This window comes from Trichoplusia ni, chromosome 6 (genome assembly GCF_003590095.1).
Source record: "Trichoplusia ni isolate ovarian cell line Hi5 chromosome 6, tn1, whole genome shotgun sequence".
NCBI classification, from domain to species: domain Eukaryota; kingdom Metazoa; phylum Arthropoda; class Insecta; order Lepidoptera; family Noctuidae; genus Trichoplusia; species Trichoplusia ni.
Genome location: NC_039483.1, coordinates 8,272,662 through 8,292,406, shown reverse-complemented (window position 1 = coordinate 8,292,406; position 19,745 = coordinate 8,272,662). Strand labels below are relative to the sequence as shown.

The following is a 19,745-nucleotide window of genomic DNA, read 5'->3' as shown; positions in this document are numbered from 1 at the left end:
ACGAGCGGCACTGTGTCATACTGGCCGTAAATAGAAAATAGACGACCTACGTGACAGCTACTTTGGTTTTTTTGGTTCCACATATGAATTTTCTGTTTTTGGAACGTGACTAGGCGCGACTAGGCGCTAGCAACATTAGAATGCTATCGAAGAAAATTACGATCGAAATATCAGAAAACCTTAACGTTTCCGATCGTAAAATATGTCGTTTTAAGAAAAAAAATGGACAACTCTAATTAACCAAAAGATTTAATAAATCATGTGTACAATGACGTCAAACTCGACGAATAAAGACAATCAACCTCCGTCATCGCCATACAAAGATTGCTCTATAATAGTAAACAAATCGATTAAGTCATATCAATTGAAATAATTGGTCCTCAACATTTCTGTTTTATGTAAAGTGATTTGCTTTACTTGTAGGCGTCATCCATTAAATTTAAGTCAGCAATCAAGGTTAAACAAGCTACTCGATTTTAAATTTATCGAGACGAACTTGCGATTATTTATTATCGATAAGACTGGCAAGGTGGGTTGGTTAACAAAATGGTTTTACTATGTAAAACGGATGTAATGAAACTGTTTTATTATATTAAATGTCATATTATATGGAGCAAATTATGTAGTTTGGTCGCGGTTTTCTTTGTTTGTTATGATTTGATCAGATTACTTGCAATAAAAACTTGTTGTACCCAAATATGTGAGAGAATGTGTAGGCGGACTACAGTCCTTAAAATGTGAAATAGAGATTAGCATAGAGGGGGGACAACAAATACTATGTTATGTACATTCTAGTTTTTCAATTGACATATTATAGCTGATGTTAAAAATTATTGCCAACAATTAATTGATAGTGAGGTGTTTAAATCGTTGCAATAATTTTGATATTAGTGTTTGTGGCAATTGAAGCAATCAAAAATGTCCTCTCGTTAGTATAATAAATTAAAATATAAGTACTTTCTTTTATAGTTACTTTCGTGAGCATTCATTATTAAATTATGCAACGGTTTATTCACCCATATTTATCGAGTTAGCTATTATTAAGTTTTCGGCAGAGTCTAAGACAAGTCGGGTAATCCCGAATAAAATAGGTACTTTCTTTATTTCAAAATATACAAGCAGTTCAAGTATTTTTTTTCGCATACTCACCTGTCAACATTTATTTACGACCCATAGACGAAATTGCACTTTAATGTGTTTTATATGTATCACCGTCTTAAGTATGCAGGTCAAAATGGTTAATTTGTTGAAAAGGTTAAAGATTGTGACGTTTCTGCCTCGGAATTTTTATTGGGTCGAGAAATTATTTTAAAAGTGCATTGATATATTGAGTGCTTCAGCGAATGTAGGGACTGTAACCCTAATGCTGTTTCTAAAACTATAAGTGCTGCAAAATCTGATGGAATAGCACTGATTGTAGTGAAATACTAACATATACATGTCTTTTCTCTCAGCTATCGGTGTCAATAAACAGGCTGGTAATGGTATAGATTTTACTTCGACATTTCGCGACAATGGGAAAAAACGATTTGCTGCTTAAGATACTCCGATTGTCAGCCACGTTATACCATGTGAGTGTGCCGTCATATTCCAACAGTACAAATTCAAGAATTGAAGATGTGTCCGCAGGACTTTAGTCACTCCAGGTGTCCTAGCGCTCATTGGATTTGACGTCCTGTTCCACAAATTATTATTATGAAAAGATTAGTAATTGTAAAAGTAGTTATACCCTTTTTTCGGATGGGAAATCATGAAACTGCTCTTCCGGCTTTGCCTTAGCGGAAGAGAGTCAGACTTTTCCGTACTAAAACCGACCATGTTCTTTTCTTTGACTTTCGTATACCGGGGCCGCGGTTACCCTTTCGGATAATCCCTAAAAACTGTATATTAAATTAATAAATAAGAACAAGTAGACTATTGTGTAAAATTATGCAATCTATCTAGATTAGTTCCGGAAAGATATAGTTGATATTGCAGCATGACATCACTGTCTTAGCCTTTCTGCTAAAGTTCAAGTGTATCACTAATTACATGTTTCAAGTTTCTTTAAACGTCATTGCTCTATTTGAAAAGTAATTATGCCCAAAGCTCTAAGCTTCTAAGCCATGACAATATTCCATTTAATCGTCTCGGTGTCACGTTTTTCTTGATAGACAAGTATGTTTTTTGGGTTGATTGGGAATCTGAGCTACTAATATGGTCTTATGGACTAAATATAATAAAAACACCAAATGTACCCATCATACCTATGCTTCATCACCATCCTTATAAAGTTGGAATTTTGAAATCGGTAAACAGTAATACTTAGGTACTGCTATTCACTTAAGTAACGTAACATCAGTACATGTATATTCTCATATCTAAATAAATACATGCACATTGCCCACACATTTGCACTTCATTTATTCTAAGTGTCACATTCATTTAGCAAGACTCAAAACAAAAGGTCTCTTATTAACCTTGACGAGTTGTGGTCAGTATAAACAGAGCACTTACCATACTCACTACTTAGATTAACTAAATCCTAAAGAGTGGTAGAAGTTATAAGCGACGAGGTTTGAAGGTTTAGTACTTCACTTATCTAGTATAAACTCTTTTTCTTTAACTTTCACTCAAACCAATCCAGCCTAAAACTGTATCTTGCAGTAGGAGTGCTAAACAACTGTTTAATATACGGCTTGAATAGATACATACTACGGATGATAATACAAACATGTGTTTTGGATGGGAATCGAAACCAACAGGCCACAATAGTCAAATAATCGTAAATTTATAAAGAAAACTTATTAGTATTTCCCAAACATTTATCCTATGAGTTATTCTACGTAAAGACACGCACGGTGACCCAAACATATTTTTAACAACATGTTAGTTATAACGATTATACCGCGACTAATAAATAAAATCAAGTAAAGAAACATATTGTACTCCTGGATGCGGGGATTTTGGTTCAACTGAGGCCTGTGTCCAATTACCATTGACTTATACTCGTACAAACAGTGTTATGCGACGATACCTTAGGTCCATATGATAAGTCGTCTTCTCACAGCTTGAACCACGCTTACTAAACCGGCTCTCATAGAGTACACCTGCGATTTTGCACAACACCGCTCTACTTAAATGACAAGATCGCTCAAAGAAACGCTATCTATTTGAGAAATTCATACATGTGCTGTTGCAACATCAGCTAAATGTTGGGTTACACCTGCTGAGATCGAAATGGCTAAATACTACTAAGTAGTTTTGCTTCCCAAATACCTTCTTACTATGAATATTTTTTTCAGAAAAGAACATAAACATTTATATAATTAAAATGTATTTTCACTTCATTTCTAACGTTTGTGCTACATGGGGTTCGTCAAGCACATATTATGCTTATATATATTTGTGTGGTGAATAAGATCACCTAGTTGAATATATTTTTTATCTGTACAAATAAAATTATTAGCCTGTTTCTTTGCTGTCTTTCCCGTCGCAGTTGCTGCCTTATTTCGTAAAAATAAGTTAAAAATAAAATACTCAACTAAGATTTTTTACCAAAAAAAGCTTTTATTTATTACCAAAAAAAGTTTTGCCTTTATCCATTAATTTAATAATAATTAAGTTTAGTTGTCATCATCATCATCATCATGTCAGCCCATAGCAGTCCACTGCTGGACGTAGGCCTCTCCATAATTTCTCCAGCGCGACCGGTTCGTTGCCACCTGCATCCAACGGAACCCAGCGGTTTTAACCAGGTCGTCGGTCCATCTGGCAGGTGGCCGTCCCACACTGCGCTTGGTGGTACGTGGTCTCCACTCCAGAACTTTTCTGCCCCATCGGCCGTCCGATCTTCGCGCTATGTGGCCCGCCCATTGCCACTTCAGCTTGCTAATCCTACGGGCTATATCGGCGACTTTCGTTCGTCTACGGATCTCCTCATTTCTGATTCGATCCCGCAGAGAAATGCCGAGCATAGCCCTCTCCATAGCTCGCTGAGCGACTTTGAGCCTGTGGAAAAGTCCCTTCGTGAAGCACCACGTCTCAGAGCCGTAAGTCATCACTGGTAACACACACTGGTTGTACACCTTTGTTTTAAGGCACTGAGGTATTTTGGACGAGAAAACGTTGTGCAATTTACCGAACGCTGCCCAGCCGAGTTGGATCCGTCTACTGACCTCTCTCTCGAAGTTGTACTTACCTAACTGGACTGCCAGTCCTAGATAAATGTATTCGTGTACAACTTCAAGAGCACAGTTCTCAACAGTGACTGTGGTGGGTCTAACATGGACGTTGGACATAATTTTAGTTTTTTCCATGTTCATTTTGAGACCCACTTGTTGTGATACTCTGTTGAGGTCTCCGAGCATTTGCCCTAGTTCTTCCAGCGATTCTGCCATGACCACGATGTCGTCGGCAAACCGAAGGTGAGTGATGTATTCGCCATTTATATTAATGCCTCGTCCTTTCCATTCCAGAAGCTTGAAGGAATCCTCTAGAGCAGCTGTGAACAGTTTCGGAGATATGACATCTCCCTGTCGTACTCCTCTTTTTAAAGGGATTTCCTTCGTGCAATGCTCCTGTACTCGGACTGACATGGTGGCGTTACTATACAAACACTTCAACACTTCGACGTACCGATAGTCAATACGGCACCGCTGGAGAGACCTAAGGACTGCCCAAATTTCGACGGAATCGAAGGCTTTCTCATAGTCCACAAACGCCAAGCAAAGTGGCCGATTATACTCTTCGGTCTTCTGTATAACCTGCCGCAGCGTATGTATGTGGTCTATGGTACTATAGCCTTTTCGGAAACCGGCTTGTTCGGTAGGCTGGAAGTCATCGAGCCTGCGTTCAAGACGATTCGTGATAACTCTCGAAAACAACTTATAGACGTGACTCAGCAGTGTTATGGGCCTGTAGTTCTTCAACAAGGTCTTGTCACCTTTCTTGAAGAAAAGTACCACAACACCCCCGTTCCACGCCTCCGGCGTTCTGCCCTCGAGCAAGGTGGAACTAAAAAGCTTCTGAAGGACTTTCAGTACCGGCAATCCGCCCGCTTTCAGAAGCTCTGTGGTGATTCCATCTTTGCCCGGCGCCTTGTTGTTTTTAAGCTGCTTGAGAGCTATCCTAATCTCGTACAGGCTGATGTCCGGGATGTCTTCGGTGTAGTGTCGGGTTAGCTTGGCTCTTGGGTCTCCCTCCGAGCCAGGTGGCTCAACTGAGACCGAGGTATACAACTGTCCATAGAACCTCTCTATCTCCCGTAGTATCTCTGACTTATCAGACGTTACGCGTCCATCCTCTGTCTTCAGCTTCGTCAGCTGGCTTTGCCCAATAGACATGTCTCTTGAAAAGACTTTGGAGCCTTGGTTCCGCTCAATCGTCTCCTTAATATGCTGCGTATTAAAGGAGCGAATATCGCGTCGCAAGGACTTTGAGATCTGTCTATTGAGCTGCCTATATGACTCTGCGTCCTCAGAAGTTTGGAGCGTCATAGAACGTCGACTAGCCATGAGATTCCGGGTGTGGTCGGATAGTTTTTGAGGTTTATTTTTACGGTTGGGCTTGAAATACTTAGCCCCAATCGTACGGACAGTGTCTACCAGCCTGCTATTCAAATCGTCCACCGATGCGCAGCTGTCTAGCCATTCGAAGCGATTTGCTAATTCGAGTTGAAAGTTCTCGGGGTTTTCGATATGTGCAATAGACGGTCGGAGCGTAGACTTCATCAGACGCGATCTTTCGAGTTGAACATTGATATTCAATGTGCCTCTCACAATGCGGTGATCGCTTCCGGTTTTAACCATATTGATCACAGAGACATCATTGAATATCTGTTTTTTGTTGCTCATGATGAAGTCTATCTCATTTTTGGTCAAACCGTCGGGACTCATCCAGGTCCATTTCCTGTGAGGCGGCTTCTGGAAAAAAGAATTCATCATATAGAGTCCTTCTTTTTCCAGAAAGTCGGCCAGCCTCTGTCCCCTGGAGTTCCTCTGCCCATAACCAAATTGCCCCACTTTCAATTCACCATCACTTCTACAGCCCAGCCTTGCATTGAAATCTCCCATAACAACAGTATATTGTGTTTTGGTGTTGTGTATGGCTCTACTTACGTCCTCATACACAGCTTCCACCTCATCATCAGAATGTGTACTTGTAGGGGCGTAGACCTGTATGACCTTCAGCGAATACCGCTTGGATATTCTGAGTATAAGGTACGCTACCCTGTTCGACACACTTCCGATGGACACAATGTTGTTCTTGAGAGACTTGTGGACGATGAACCCGACACCACCTTGGGACTTTCTGTCTCCTTCCCGGAAGTAGAACAAGTGACCGGACTGTAAGGTTATCGTATCCTCACCCTCTCTACGGATTTCCGACAAACCTATTACGTCCCAACACAACTTGCTCAATACTTCTTCCAGTTCAACCAGTTTCTCGTCTGTCCTCAAAGTGCGCACGTTATGTGTTACCAGGGCCAGTGGTCGGTTGGGGTGGTAGCCTGGCGTCTGCCGGAGATTCTTAGCACCCCCTGCCCCACCGTTTATCTGGCTGCTACCGTGGCCAGGACTAGTGGGGCTGCCGGGGACTAGGGGCCTGGTTCCTGGTGCGTTCTTCATGGAGGTATTTAGCCTACTGGTGCCACGCTGGCTAGACGGGTTGGCACAGGGTTTCTTTCGAGTTTTCCTTCTCTGACCTTGATTCCGTTGGCACATTATCTACATATTTGGCCAATGTATCCCTTAGTCGCCTTTTACGACACCCACGGGAAGATAAGGGACAGTCCTATTCTTAGCCGGGACTGCACGGACGAGTTTAGTTGTACATTCTCCGATCCCAGTCACCGGGGAACATTCCAGATTTTGCAACGGCAATAACTCGCTATTATAAATTCGGTAGAGTGGACTGACTCATTACATTAACTTCCAGGAACCAATACTTCGTAACTTGTTCTCCTGCACAATAATTAGCATATTTCTGCGTATGACGTAACAAGTATGGCGGCTATTCCAGCAAACACTGATCCAAAATGTCGCAACTCCAAGTATTTTGAGTACATTATGCCTAGATTTGTGGATTGTGCAGATTTTTGATTAGACTTTGCTTTTAACTTATATGTTATTATCATCGCATCGTAGAATTTGACTGTTGATCATGTTGCCAAAAAGTTGAGATCACTGTACCTATTATTTCGGCAAAGTACGATATTTGATGGTTTCTTTTAAGTACTTAAAACTGTGTGATCTATTTTCACAGTTTCCCAAGATCCCAAAAGTTTACTCGAAATCTAATAAGCAATTAGACTAAATGTTAGTCAAGTTTAAAATTGTGTATGCGAAATTGAACTATGTTATTTACTTCCAAAGGACTACTCTTGTTTAATCTTACCTAAGCTTTTAATTAGCCACGCTGCCAACCGCAAAAGCGTTCAGTAAATTACTCATAAAATATTGTTTAATTGGAAAACCGCAAACTTGATACATATTTATAGCAACGAAACATATCTCAATAGATTTAGCAAGCAAGGATAACATATGTGTTCGACGGGCAATTTGCATCGCATGCATAATTATTTAATTAAAATGCAAGAAAGTGTATTTCGAACTGTATGCAACACCTAAATTATAATTAGGTAAACATAACCCTTATATCTCCAATCGATAAATAATATTAAATAAAACTATATCTTAAGGAATGGCGACGAAGAGATTGCCAAACCGAATCGCGAAAACGGCGGGTCTCAAAGACTGATATTTTAGCGCATGCCACCCAAGACGTCAACAAGATCAGATAGAGCAGACCATCAACAAAATAGAAAATAATTGCATAAATTATCAGATTCAATACCTGAGTTAATACTACATGATTCATTATATCGCTTAACTCCAAATGTGATAAATCATTGCAACATTTTAAACAAAGACCATTTGAAATCAACAAGAATGTCTGAAATACCCGCGTTTGCTCGCCATTCAAATCCTATACTATACCTTATTTAATGGTTGGAGATTTGACGTCTGTGATAAATGAACACACCTACGGTGCTAAGTAAATCCGGTAAGCAAGGAGGCTGCAGGTAGGGTCCAAGGTATTACGACAGTAAGCAACATTTTGTTGGTATATCCTTATGTTTTACTCAAAATTTTACCATTCAAAAGATATATCGGAATAAGATGGAAAGGGGTCATACGGGAGAGAGTTCCGGAGATAAATTTCGAGTAGGAGAAGATTCTTACATTAGAGAGTTCTCCTGGGAAGTTTTCCCCTCACAGAGATTTGGTTGGAAAAGGTTTCGTTACGTAAGGGTGCGGTGACAGAGTTCCCGAGGTAAAATCTTCAAGAGGAAAAGTCCCCGTGAGAACCGGTTATCGAGGAAGAAGGTTCCCGTAGGAGATAACTTTGTCGAAGTAGTTCTCATGGGTCAGGTCATTTCAGGATCTCACAGCAGAGGATGCATTGGGTGAGAGTTTTCAGTTGCGAAGAATTCTGGTGGAGTGGAAAATTCCGTAAAAGGGATTTCGTTGGATTAAGTCCGGTAGTGTCACATTACAGTATTGTAACAACAGCATACTACAATTACTAACGTATAAGTATCTGGACAACCACTTAAAATTGGGTGACCAATCGTGAAGGCTCTCATAATCCACAAACTCAAGGTCTATTGAATCAAGTGGGCGTGCCGTGACACATCGATGACAAAGGGGTGCAATTATAATATCTTTAACGGTGTTTAACATTACTCATGATTCAGAATATTGTGGATACGAATCACAGAACACAAAAAGACGGCGTTGATAACTGAGTGGACACTTTACGAGACGTGTCACGGGTTCCATACTCGCGTAGGACAAGTAATTGAGTGATCTACGAATGCTTCTGTCTGGTTGTCTTGGTGCGTGAGACTTTAATATTTGTGAAACCCCCTATGACACTAATATTAAATTTCTTATTTCGAAATTGGTTAAAAAAAACGAATACCTTAATCTGGACAAACCTTTGTCCAAATCTTTGCTTATTTTAAATCCGGTTAATACTTGCATAAGGCAAATGAAATGAAGTAAACCATTGACGTCATTCATCATTTTATGCCTGTTCTTTAAAATGAAAATATTAATTTTGTGACTTTACTAGCCCCAGGCCCTGTTTACTTTACTACACAATTAAGAACACACCTTACGGTTTTGTAAGTCATACGCGTTAATATGTAAACATGTTTCCTTTTATTGAATTCGTACATCGTCGATTTATTTGTGCAAGATTTTTATGTCTAGGTTGCTTGGTTGCCCGCCTTTATTTATATTATGAGGTTTCTTAATTGATTTTATATTTTTTAACTTTATGGCAATAACTTTATCAATATACCTACTTTGTTGTTGTTATTGTCGCGATGTATTATTATTTCGTATTTGTAACAGTATTGTGCAAGTTATGACTCATTTACTTTTTATTTTAAGTTGTAGTTTTGTGCTGTCACACCGCTAAATACTCAAACTTTGTAAAACAAAAGCTCCAGCCTTATATAAAGGAAAGCTTACATGCCTATCAATTAAATTTTCTGCTTAGCATTGATTTACACTTTACTATTCATTCAAGTCAAGTCAAATTATGCCTTTAAGTTTTAATAAAAAAAAATTAAAGGTTTGTACTTATTTCAGATTAATAATTTCAAAAGATTATTCAAAATTGTGAAATATATTCGGTATAAACTTACGTCGTTCATGTTTTAGTTGCGAAGTGACAGATATGCATAAAAATAGTGTTTACATTGTAATTAAACTTTATTTTAATTGCGTTCATTAGCATAAACAATTTAAGACAACTGAAGCCTGAATATGCAACCAGTTAGCAGTAAGTAAAACGAAATATTTTCGTTCCGTATCAAGGAGGTTAAATTTATATATTTATGGGAAACTTACAAACATTTTTACCAATAAATTATAGTTTTGAAAAAGGAAGTAAAATGTCGTCATCTGTAAAAGTGTTATTGTTCTTGCCTTGTGTTCATTCATATTAAATGTTGTTCACAATGTAGATGCCTACTACGAACTTTCGTTTTCTTTTGAGATTGGTACGTTGCACCCACAATACTTGTTTCTTTTGCCACAGGTGCACACAAAATGATGCAATTCAGGCCTGCCATTAAACGCTGACCTTTTCTTAACAAAATCATATCATCCAATATCCATAAAATAAAGTAAAGTATCAATAAACGGATGACATTTATCACTAAAAAGTTTCTTTAGTACCGTTACGGAATACTAAAAAATATCAAAACCGAACTCACACGCGACTGCAAGAATTGATTTACATTGCGCGTCAGGCATAAAAATTTGGGTCACTACGTTTCGAAAGTAGTCCATCCAGATTCCGATACAAAAATTAACAAAGGCCACTGCTCGGCACTAGCTTAACCTTCCACTGTCACACGAGGGTGGTCACGTAAGAGGGCGCGGGATCACCTGGGCGCCGGCCGCCATCTTGAGCAAAATGTCAATGTCAGGATGACAGATGTTACTGGCTGTATTGTCGTAATTATTGTGGTCCAATTTGTAATTTATTGGTATTTTGTGTGACTTCTTACCGTGTTTATAAAATAATGCGTTTTTTCCATTTTCTTTCCATCGATTTATATAATTTCTTCTTTACTATATTTATCCTATTTACTCCAGAATTAAAATGACAGAACCCACATTGTCCTTACATTTTACTCATTGACTAAGCAGACCATCATTTATAATCCATATTATTGCGAATCATCGTATATTTTAATTGGTCAAGGGTTGCCCTCGACTGTGTCATATGAACTGGTCAAAAATTATGTCTGAATCGACAATCAATGTCAATGCTCCTTAGCTTTCTGAATAACACGACCTCTGTAGTCAATTTCCTTACACCTTGAGGTCTAGACTGAGGTATAAATCTGTCAAAACCTTACAAGTTAAAACTGTCACATAAAGAACTTTGGACAGGTATAGATTTTAAAAGCTTTTTATTGTAAGAGTAATTAATTGGCGCACGTAGTTTGTTGTTAACTTTATACCTACAACCTTTGTACTATACAAACTATAATCTCCTATATGGTAAAATTCGCAGCTCTTAATTATGCAGCATTTTGTCTTATCGGATCTGGATCGAAGCTAATGCAAGAATTTTTATTTTTCCTTCTATTTTCTCTACCATCCGCCTATTTAAAACTATCTATAACAACATTGGTATTAGCTAATCAGTCCTAGACAATACACTTTCAGGCACCCTATTACATGACATACGTTTAGTTGAGCAACTATTTTCGAGTGCCTTGAGCAGGTGTCACGTGACGTAACAGTTGTCACGCATTCGCCACACTTCGTAATCCGGATTACTTTAAACATTGATGCAATTGTCTCAGCTTTGCTCATTTACTGGTTACTTACGTTCTATCAGGAGTTATTCTAGGTTAAAGATTTATATGAATGCATATCTGTGTGATGTGTTTAGTTAAATACAGATAGATGATGATAACATGGAAGGGTGGTGTTCTTTTTAGGATATTGTCGGTCAATTAGGTTAACGATCAGGAAATGAAGAACAGTACCAAATCTTCGGTCTATGCAGGAAGTGGAGACCGGGGGAACTTTTTTCCAACTCCAAAATCAATCTCTAGCAGAAGATAGGTTCCTTACGAATGATCAGCATTATAGGTAGAGCATTTTATTTTCAAGAATTTTCTAATATTCTTAGCCTTCAAATCCAAGTATTTAAGCACGGAAAGTAGCTTCAGGGTCGGTTATAATAACGTAGTTTATAATTAAGTCCATTCTTTTGAGTATTTCACTAGTTTTGTGCATTTGTCTCTTGTTTTTTCTTTTGGTCCTATTTGACTTGACCTCTACTCACCTTGTCATATTAGATTTGTGGCAAAATACAATAGTTTACCGGATATCAAATTTATGCTTGTAACGGTATTTTACAGCAAATAAGTGTGAAATAAACTATTACCTACCTATATAGAATAATACATACGATGACTATTGATATTGATACCTTTATTTATTTTTAACAGTTTTCTATGACTTTCTTATTTTTAACAGTTATACTTATTTGTCGCATTGTTTCAGACAGGTGAAAATAGTACGCCATCATTCCTTAGCTCCTTTCCTTGCTATTATTTTATTTGGGATTGACGTAACATTTCTTCTTCTTCATTACCTTTCTATCTGACGTCATCTCAAAAGAAACACTCTTTGTATAAATACCGTCTACTCTTCCCCTATACCTGGTGAAAATAGTTATTAGTAGTAATGTAGGTACGTAAATGATCTAAGAAAATCTAGTAAACGTTTATGCTTAAGGCTAGCTAAGGTAGCTATTGTGGTTTTCCTTAATTATTAAGATTAGCAAAGCTCGATTCGCCAGAAGTATGTTTGTGGTTTCAATACATGCAACAGTTCTCCTTTTAAAATGCTCACTTAAAATTTCAAAGAAAACATTTTTATGAACTGAGTATTTGCAATTGACTCTGTTTTTCCTACATTCATATTAATAACTTAATTAATACCATATTTTGTAGGCAAGTCTATTTTATACATAAAATTTTATCTTTAACCTGCTTCGTACCAATTAATCTACTGTTAAAATTATATTTTTACTCCTTGCATTTATCTGTCGACTACATAGTATCTAAAGAGTATTTCGCAAGCGATAAATAGTAGTCTTAGTAGTATTTTCCTTTAAAATAGGTCTTTCTTGGATACAGTTCACACCACATGTGGTCTTAACATGAATTTCGTAACAATTTATCGATTTATCGCAAAACGCTAAAATCTAACTTGCATATCAGTGCTTAGAATGTCTTGTGCAACTTAGTATCAAGATCTAGACTGCATTTATTTATGCTATTATACTTGCTGAGACAGCAAACGTTGTTTTGCGTAATGAATTATTTCTAGTTGTATGTATTTTTAATGCCACATTATAAAAAACAAAAACAAACAATTTCAAAATATATTTTTTTAGTGTGAGCATCCCTCAACACTTAGGGGTATGAAAAACAGATGTTAGTCGATTCTCTGACCTACTGAATACGCAAATAAAATTTGGTGAAAATCGGTTATGCCGTTTCGGAGGAGTAATGTTACTAACATCGTGGCACAATATAATTGGAATTCATTAGATGAACAATCAACATTGAAAAATGCTTTAATGCGAATAGTGCCAGATTCCATCAATTTATAGGTAATTGTAAATAGTAGAATTGGGGCCCAGTGCTGCTTCAATAGGCGGTAGTAGGTCCCATTTCCTTAAAGTGTGTAGTGTTTTCTACGTTGACATAACATATCATTTTGTTTTTAAAATAATAATCCAGTTACCGGTTATTATCTAACTGATACCGTTACGGTTAGTAAGTAGTTAAACCGCGGTTTGTCATTGTCCGATAAGGTTAATGCCATGATTATGTGCACGCGCATTATAAACATTGCTGTCTTAGGGTTGTCACTCTTACTAACCATTTGGAGCTTCGTTTTTTCCTATTTGATATTTAAGATTTGTGGATCTTAGATCTAATTTTAATACAAGAGTCATTTGGCTCAAATAACTGCTGATACTGAGTTTTTAAAGATTGAGTAATTGTTGTAATAATGATAGTATGTAGTATTAGGTACACCCCTCGTAGCAGCGTCTAGTTCTTCCTTGCACCACAGCGTCACACCGTAAACCCACGACTTTAGTAAACATAAAATAATACCTCAAATGGTGGCCGAGCGGTTTTTTGTACAAGTTCGTAAGTACGAAAGTGCAGGCTCCGGCACGAAGGCAACTACCAAGTTGGCTATTTTAAAGTTATATATACCTACTTCCCTATTTTACGAGTCCTTATCGTAAGGAAATCTGAATTAAATAATATTAATCTGGAATCACCAACCCGATGTGAGCTAGCGTGGTGATCAAAGCTTATACGTTCCCTTGTAGGAAGATATCTGTGCCAAGAAGTGGGACATTTTTAATCTGACATTCATCATCATCATCATCATCTCAGCCTATCGCCGTCCACTGCTGAACGTAGGCCTCCCCCAAAGAGCGCCATCATCTGACATTAATATGAATTATTTCTCGTACCTAATCTAACGATTTTTCGACAGCCCTGCATCGTGTCTGCACAGCCCGGGGCGCGGCATGCGTTCATTAAGGCTTACATCGCACTGCCCACAAAAGGCAAGCGGTGACCCACATCGATCAATTCGTTCTGAGCTGTGTGATTCTGGCTTGTGGGGATTACGTCAAATTATCAAACTTATTAAGAGGCTTATTGTGAGTAGCTTTTGTTTTTCGGGTGAGAAATCATAGGCGCTAAAAGGCTCTACAGAGTTTACTGACATCTCATTAAGGCGCGCGTGAACACAAAAGTCCAGCACGGACCTAGTCTTCATCCTTCGGTGAGCCGCACATCACTCACAGTCCGCAGTCACGCGCCCACATTGGCCGGGATACGTGACGTGTAGCCCGTGTAGGTACTGCTTCTAGCTAGATCATGTATTTTGTCCGTACTTGTAAAGGTAAGTTAGACAAAAGACGGATTCAAAACGTCTGTTGTTGTAGTTAAGTTGGACGAAAGCAGTTCATAAGAGCAATATGGCCGAATAAAATTTGATTGGTGTCTATGTTTTTTTTATGAAAATTTGTTTTAGGTGTCGAGTCCAACTGGCACTGACAAGTATAAAAAATATCTTACATGCATCAAGCGTTTTCACATACAAAAAAATCTTAGTAACAGCATGCATACTATTTGCATAGTACAGTGCAAACTTTACTTAGCTATGCAATTCGGTCGTCAGTGAGATAATGTCGGTACAGATAGCTGAGAGACAATGGTTGGGGGCGTGTCGTATTAACTAAGGTGTGAGGGTTATGCTGATATGAAGCAACAGAGATATACGGTCAGATTGACTTACGAGGGGATTGTGGACTGCGACCTTACTAAGTAACTCAGGAACTGTAAGAAGTTGTTAAAGAGAAACGCGAAAGCAATCTATCGTGTTATCTCGCTCGCAGTCTTGTCTTAGTATGTTTTATTACAGGAATTTTATATTTTGTTATAGAGTGATAATGTTTATGCGTTATTGTTGTTATTTAATGTATTGTAACGAGGACTTTTTATTGAAGTATTTACAGAAGATGTCATAAATCTTTTTCTTATTTTTTTTTATCAAAACATAAAAAAATACATAGGTAAATAAAAAAATCCAAACTTTAGACGACTTGTTGGCGGTAATAACGCGCTTTTATCTAAACTATCTTTTATCTATTAAGTACCTAATATTAGGATTTTTTACTAAATTCCTGTAATATTTACTTACTATTCTTTCAAGAAAGTCTTTACTGTGACATAACAGGGTTTCTAACTACAGTACAAACATTAATGTGACTGATTTTTTATCATTGCGGAAATCTGATAATTTTGTGAAGTGGGCAAGCATTTGGTCGGTACTTAGATAGAAGTGATAAAATAAACAACACGTTTTGAGATGTTTCAAACTTTTAATATGACGGCGTTTTTATTTGTCACAAGACCAAATTATATATAAAAATCGAGGTATTAGATTTGCATCAAATAATTAGCCCAATTCAATCGCATTTTGTCAGTTGTAAAATAAATATTAGTAATATCTCTTATAGTAAAAAATTAATAAATAATTGAATAAATAACTAAATTAATCGATTTGGTCGTAGTACACTGTCGCTATAATATCGGTGCCATCGACTTGAATTGTCTGAAAAAAAAACAAGATTAAAAAAAATAATTAAGGCTTAAAAGTATACAAATCAGGCCTTAACAATAGTTCAGAGTTTATTTACTGATTTCGCTTTTCTGAATAAATCAAACTTCTACAAATGTCGTATAATTATAATGAGTAAAATTCCGATCTCGATTTATTTTACGTTTAACTTTTTGAAGACGAAATGAGTGCTGCTATAATAAGACGACAATCTAATACTATAAAAATTCAAGATACATAAATATGCTAAATCAAAAAAAAAAAACAATAGCTAAGCATTTTTTTGCGTTCATTGAACATCTTATCTTCAAAGTGTAATAAGTATTATGTTACGGCTACATTCAAGAAGCTTATCTATATCTAAACTTTTAAATAGACTGTTGAGACACAAGGAAACTGCACTAATGTATCATGCATTAAATACCAAAAGAATGAACTGAATTGATCATTACGTCACGCAGCCAGTACAATGTTATAAAAACTGTATCACTCACATAAGTAAGTGATATGTACTGTATAATAATGTTCCAATAATTGTAGAGCGTAACTGTTAAACCATAAACTGACGCGCCATTAGTTTTATGTAATCACAGTTACTTTGATTCAAGAAATGAAATGAGGAATTTGCATTGCGACAGTTGAGCCATTTGAATGACAGACACATGGCAATAATAGCAGGTAGTATGCGACGTTTTATTTAATTATTTGTACCAGCTCCAAAAAGTATTTACAATATTTTTTTACCAGCTGACCCGCGATAGGAGACGTGGCTGATAGTAGCCGTAAACTGTGGAGACTTTCAGTTTTATACGATTGACTAAAAGGATGATTTAAAAAACAGAGATAAATTAATGGAAAGAAAAATACCAGAGTTGTAAAAAAAGTTGCAAGTTTGAAATAGAAGGTACCACTTTCCAACCAGATTACATAGGTCCTTCGTACCATTAAAACCCATGGGTGACGAGTTTTTTGATAGACCCACATTTGGATGTATTTTACCCATATAAAAACAGCAACAGGAGTCACTTAACACAGTTCTTCAGTGACATTTAGATTTTATTTCTATACGATAGGATGCACTTTAGGTGTCACGCCTATATTGTAACCTAATGGCACAAGTGTATTGAAGTTGTTTTGAAAACCTGATTGTGTGATCTGACGTCAGTGATTGGCTCTACAAACATTATCGCCTGTTTTGAGTTGGTAGTGCTACGTGTATTGTGTTTGCTCACCATTTTGCCTCCCTTTTCATAGAACTCCCGCCTGAAGAAAGCCTTCTTGCCTTCTCTGGGTGTGATCTCTTGTTTTAAAACATTGTCACTTTCCAATGTGTATACGATTTTCACCTGGAAATGTAAATAGGTTTTAATTTAAGGTACAGATGCATTGAACAATACGGTTTGGATATTTAGTTCATAATGTTTTGCCCAAGCCAAATTAAAATCAAAGTCGAGGTTTTATCTCAAAAAACCAAATGAAGGTCGAAATAGAGTTTCTATCTGTTTAAAAAAATATATAGGAGTCATCAAAAGAGAGAAAGAACCAATTTAAGTTAAGTGCAAAAGTATAAGTGTCCTAAGTAGTCCCTCTTAAAAAAAACTACTTCGTGCAAGTACTATAGGCTGTTAAAGAATGACTTTTGAAGTAAGAGAGACAGAGACAGTAAGACTGTCATACTTGTCAACTTGACGGTATAGAGACGCGTAACTCTTTTACCATGGGAACTATCTTAGTTTAGTTGGTGATCCTCTGTCTCTAATAACCTATTCCGTAAAAGGACCTAGGTGTACCTTGGAACCATCCCTTCTGGACATCTCGACCTCCTCCCCAAGCACAATCTTGTGCGACATGACTTTGTCTGGTATTTCCAGTCTAAAGTCAAACGTCTTGTCATCGATGCGGGTGAACGAGAAAACTGGAGCGTTGCTCTTCAACATCTGGATGAGGTTCTCATTTGAGTCTGCAAGTAAATAATATTAGTTACTAGGAATTTTAGATCCTTCAAGGTTCCACCGTTGGGAATAGGACTTAGGACCTAAGGCCTCCGTGCAAGCGGGACTGCGGGTAGCGGGGAGGGGATTTGGTCTCTTGATCAGCTTACATGCCAAGTAAGAGAAAGAGTTCTCCCTCGAGAAGGAGTCTTAAGCAGTAGAAGGGAGCGAGAAGTCGATGGAAGTCCGACATATCCCCACGCTGTGGCCTGGGTTGAAGTCATTAGCGTTCCACCCCGGGAAATAGGGAACAGAACATAAAAGCAAGAAGAAACTTAAACTCAAGTGGTGGGTAGCACGTGTCAGGTTTGACAAAATAAAAACATTCTTGTCACCTCTCTGACTTTTGCACGGAACCACTTTTAATCGAGTCTAAATTATGAGTAGCTATTGCAGCCAAAGAAAAACCAAGTAGCAACCAAATTGTATGTTAAAGCATGTGTCATGGCCACTAAAATGAGTGATGTTAATAGGTTCATAGGAAAAGTACGGCGGCCAGAGAGTTTTCAGAATGCTTTTCAGTCTTCAATAGACTGACAAAAGATTGGTAATAATGTGAGCTAATTATTTTAAATACCTGTGCTTATTAGACCATAGTAAGTTTTAATTACATTCCTTAGAAACTTCTTAGCATGATTGCTGGTTATTAGTTCATAAAAGACGTAAAGGTATAGAAAAAAATTAAATTAAAACGTAACTTAAAAGAACTTTTTTTGCATTTCTGCGAAAAAGACATCTTTTGCTTTTTTTCTGTTGATTTAAAAAATATGTTTTTTCCTTAGGCAAAGTCATGGTTACATATAAAAATATCAAAAGAAAAGTCATCATGATCCTTTCATTTTCAGCCTGACAACAATTACAAATTTACCAAAAATAAGAAACAGGAATACTATATATTCTAGTCCTAGAGTACTTACTGGAGGCTCGTATAAGTTCATCAACATTTTCACTGCTGACCCTCTTGTACCTTTTTCCCGAGAAAGACATGTTTACAGTCCACAAGCAAGTTCTGTTTTCGTCCAGATCGGTCACTATACTAACCCATATAACACTTTTGACTTCGCCTTCGAACCGATAAGATTCAGCAAGATACGCTTATCAAACCTATCAATAGATAATATAATTTTCAATTCTTACATTTATTGTTTTGCAGTTTTATTAGATAATGTACTGGTATATTGAACTGTGTTGAATGACTGAAGGTGACACGTCTTACAGGTTGAAACAAAGGTTATTGTAGCCTTGGTGTATGTGAATTATGAAAAATAACATTTATACGTTAGCTGTGTCTAGTCACCATGATACTTGCGAACGTGTTGAGCGTCGTAAAGTAAGTCTAAATCGTCGATAAAAAGTATTCAAACTGTGTTTTATCAATATTTAAATTTGATTCATTTTTTTAATGTTTGCGCGTTTACCGAGAACGGCTCCGTCCGTTAAAAATCGAGAACTGGAAAATAAAATCGGGGTAAAACTATCCTACGCGTTAATCCAGGTTATATGGTCTACCAAGCTTCGATCAAAACCGTTCAGTGGTTTTTGCATAAAAGAGTAACAAACCTCCGTCCATAATTACAAATTTTCGGCTTAATTATACTAGTTGTATTTGCGATGTCTCATATTCTTCTTAAGAAGGGATGTAGAAAGGTTGACGTAACTACAATTCAGTACATAATGCATTATTTTTTAAAGTATAGTTGCTATTACTAAATACTTGGCGAAGCTAATACTTATCCGTAACTAGGTTTCGGGCTGCTACTAGTAATTTCCTATTAGATAAACTTAATAACCCCACGCCCAACAGTTACGTTATCGACTACACCGATGAGGTAGACGATTCTATAATTAAGTTATTGTACGCAATTGATCTGATATAAAATAATAGAGTAACAACTACCAAGTAAATATGTTTAGCAGTATGTTTACTAGGGAATAAATACTGCATACCTAGTATTTATAATATATTATATTGTAACAGAGTAGATAGTTAATATCTTGCATAATGTACTAC

The 19,745-nt window shown here is 37.1% G+C and overlaps 1 protein-coding gene across 1 annotated transcript; it reads right to left on the bottom strand.

The window, feature by feature from the left end:
• Nucleotides 1–15,484: 15,484 nt before the first annotated feature.
• LOC113495294 (fatty acid-binding protein-like) lies at nucleotides 15,485–18,928 on the bottom strand. The gene is made up of 4 exons (XM_026873963.1): nucleotides 18,652–18,928; nucleotides 17,534–17,703; nucleotides 16,976–17,089; nucleotides 15,485–15,737 (listed from the first exon to the last, which is right to left on the bottom strand). The coding sequence occupies exons 1-4, from the start codon at nucleotides 18,719–18,721 to the stop codon at nucleotides 15,678–15,680; spliced, it is 414 nt and encodes a 137-aa protein (XP_026729764.1). The 5' UTR covers nucleotides 18,722–18,928; the 3' UTR covers nucleotides 15,485–15,677.
• Nucleotides 18,929–19,745: the final 817 nt, after the last annotated feature.

Excerpts from the sequence above, each read along its gene's own strand:
- LOC113495294 (XM_026873963.1), bottom strand. The coding sequence starts at position 18,721 with ATGTCTTTCTCGGGAAAAAGGTACAAGAGGGTCAGCAGTGAAAATGTT. Across the intron at positions 17,704-18,651 it reads TGAACTTATACGAGCCTCCA|ACTCAAATGAGAACCTCATC; the intron begins GTAAGTACTCTA and ends ATTTACTTGCAG. Across the intron at positions 17,090-17,533 it reads CCAGAAGGGATGGTTCCAAG|GTGAAAATCGTATACACATT; the intron begins GTACACCTAGGT and ends TTACATTTCCAG.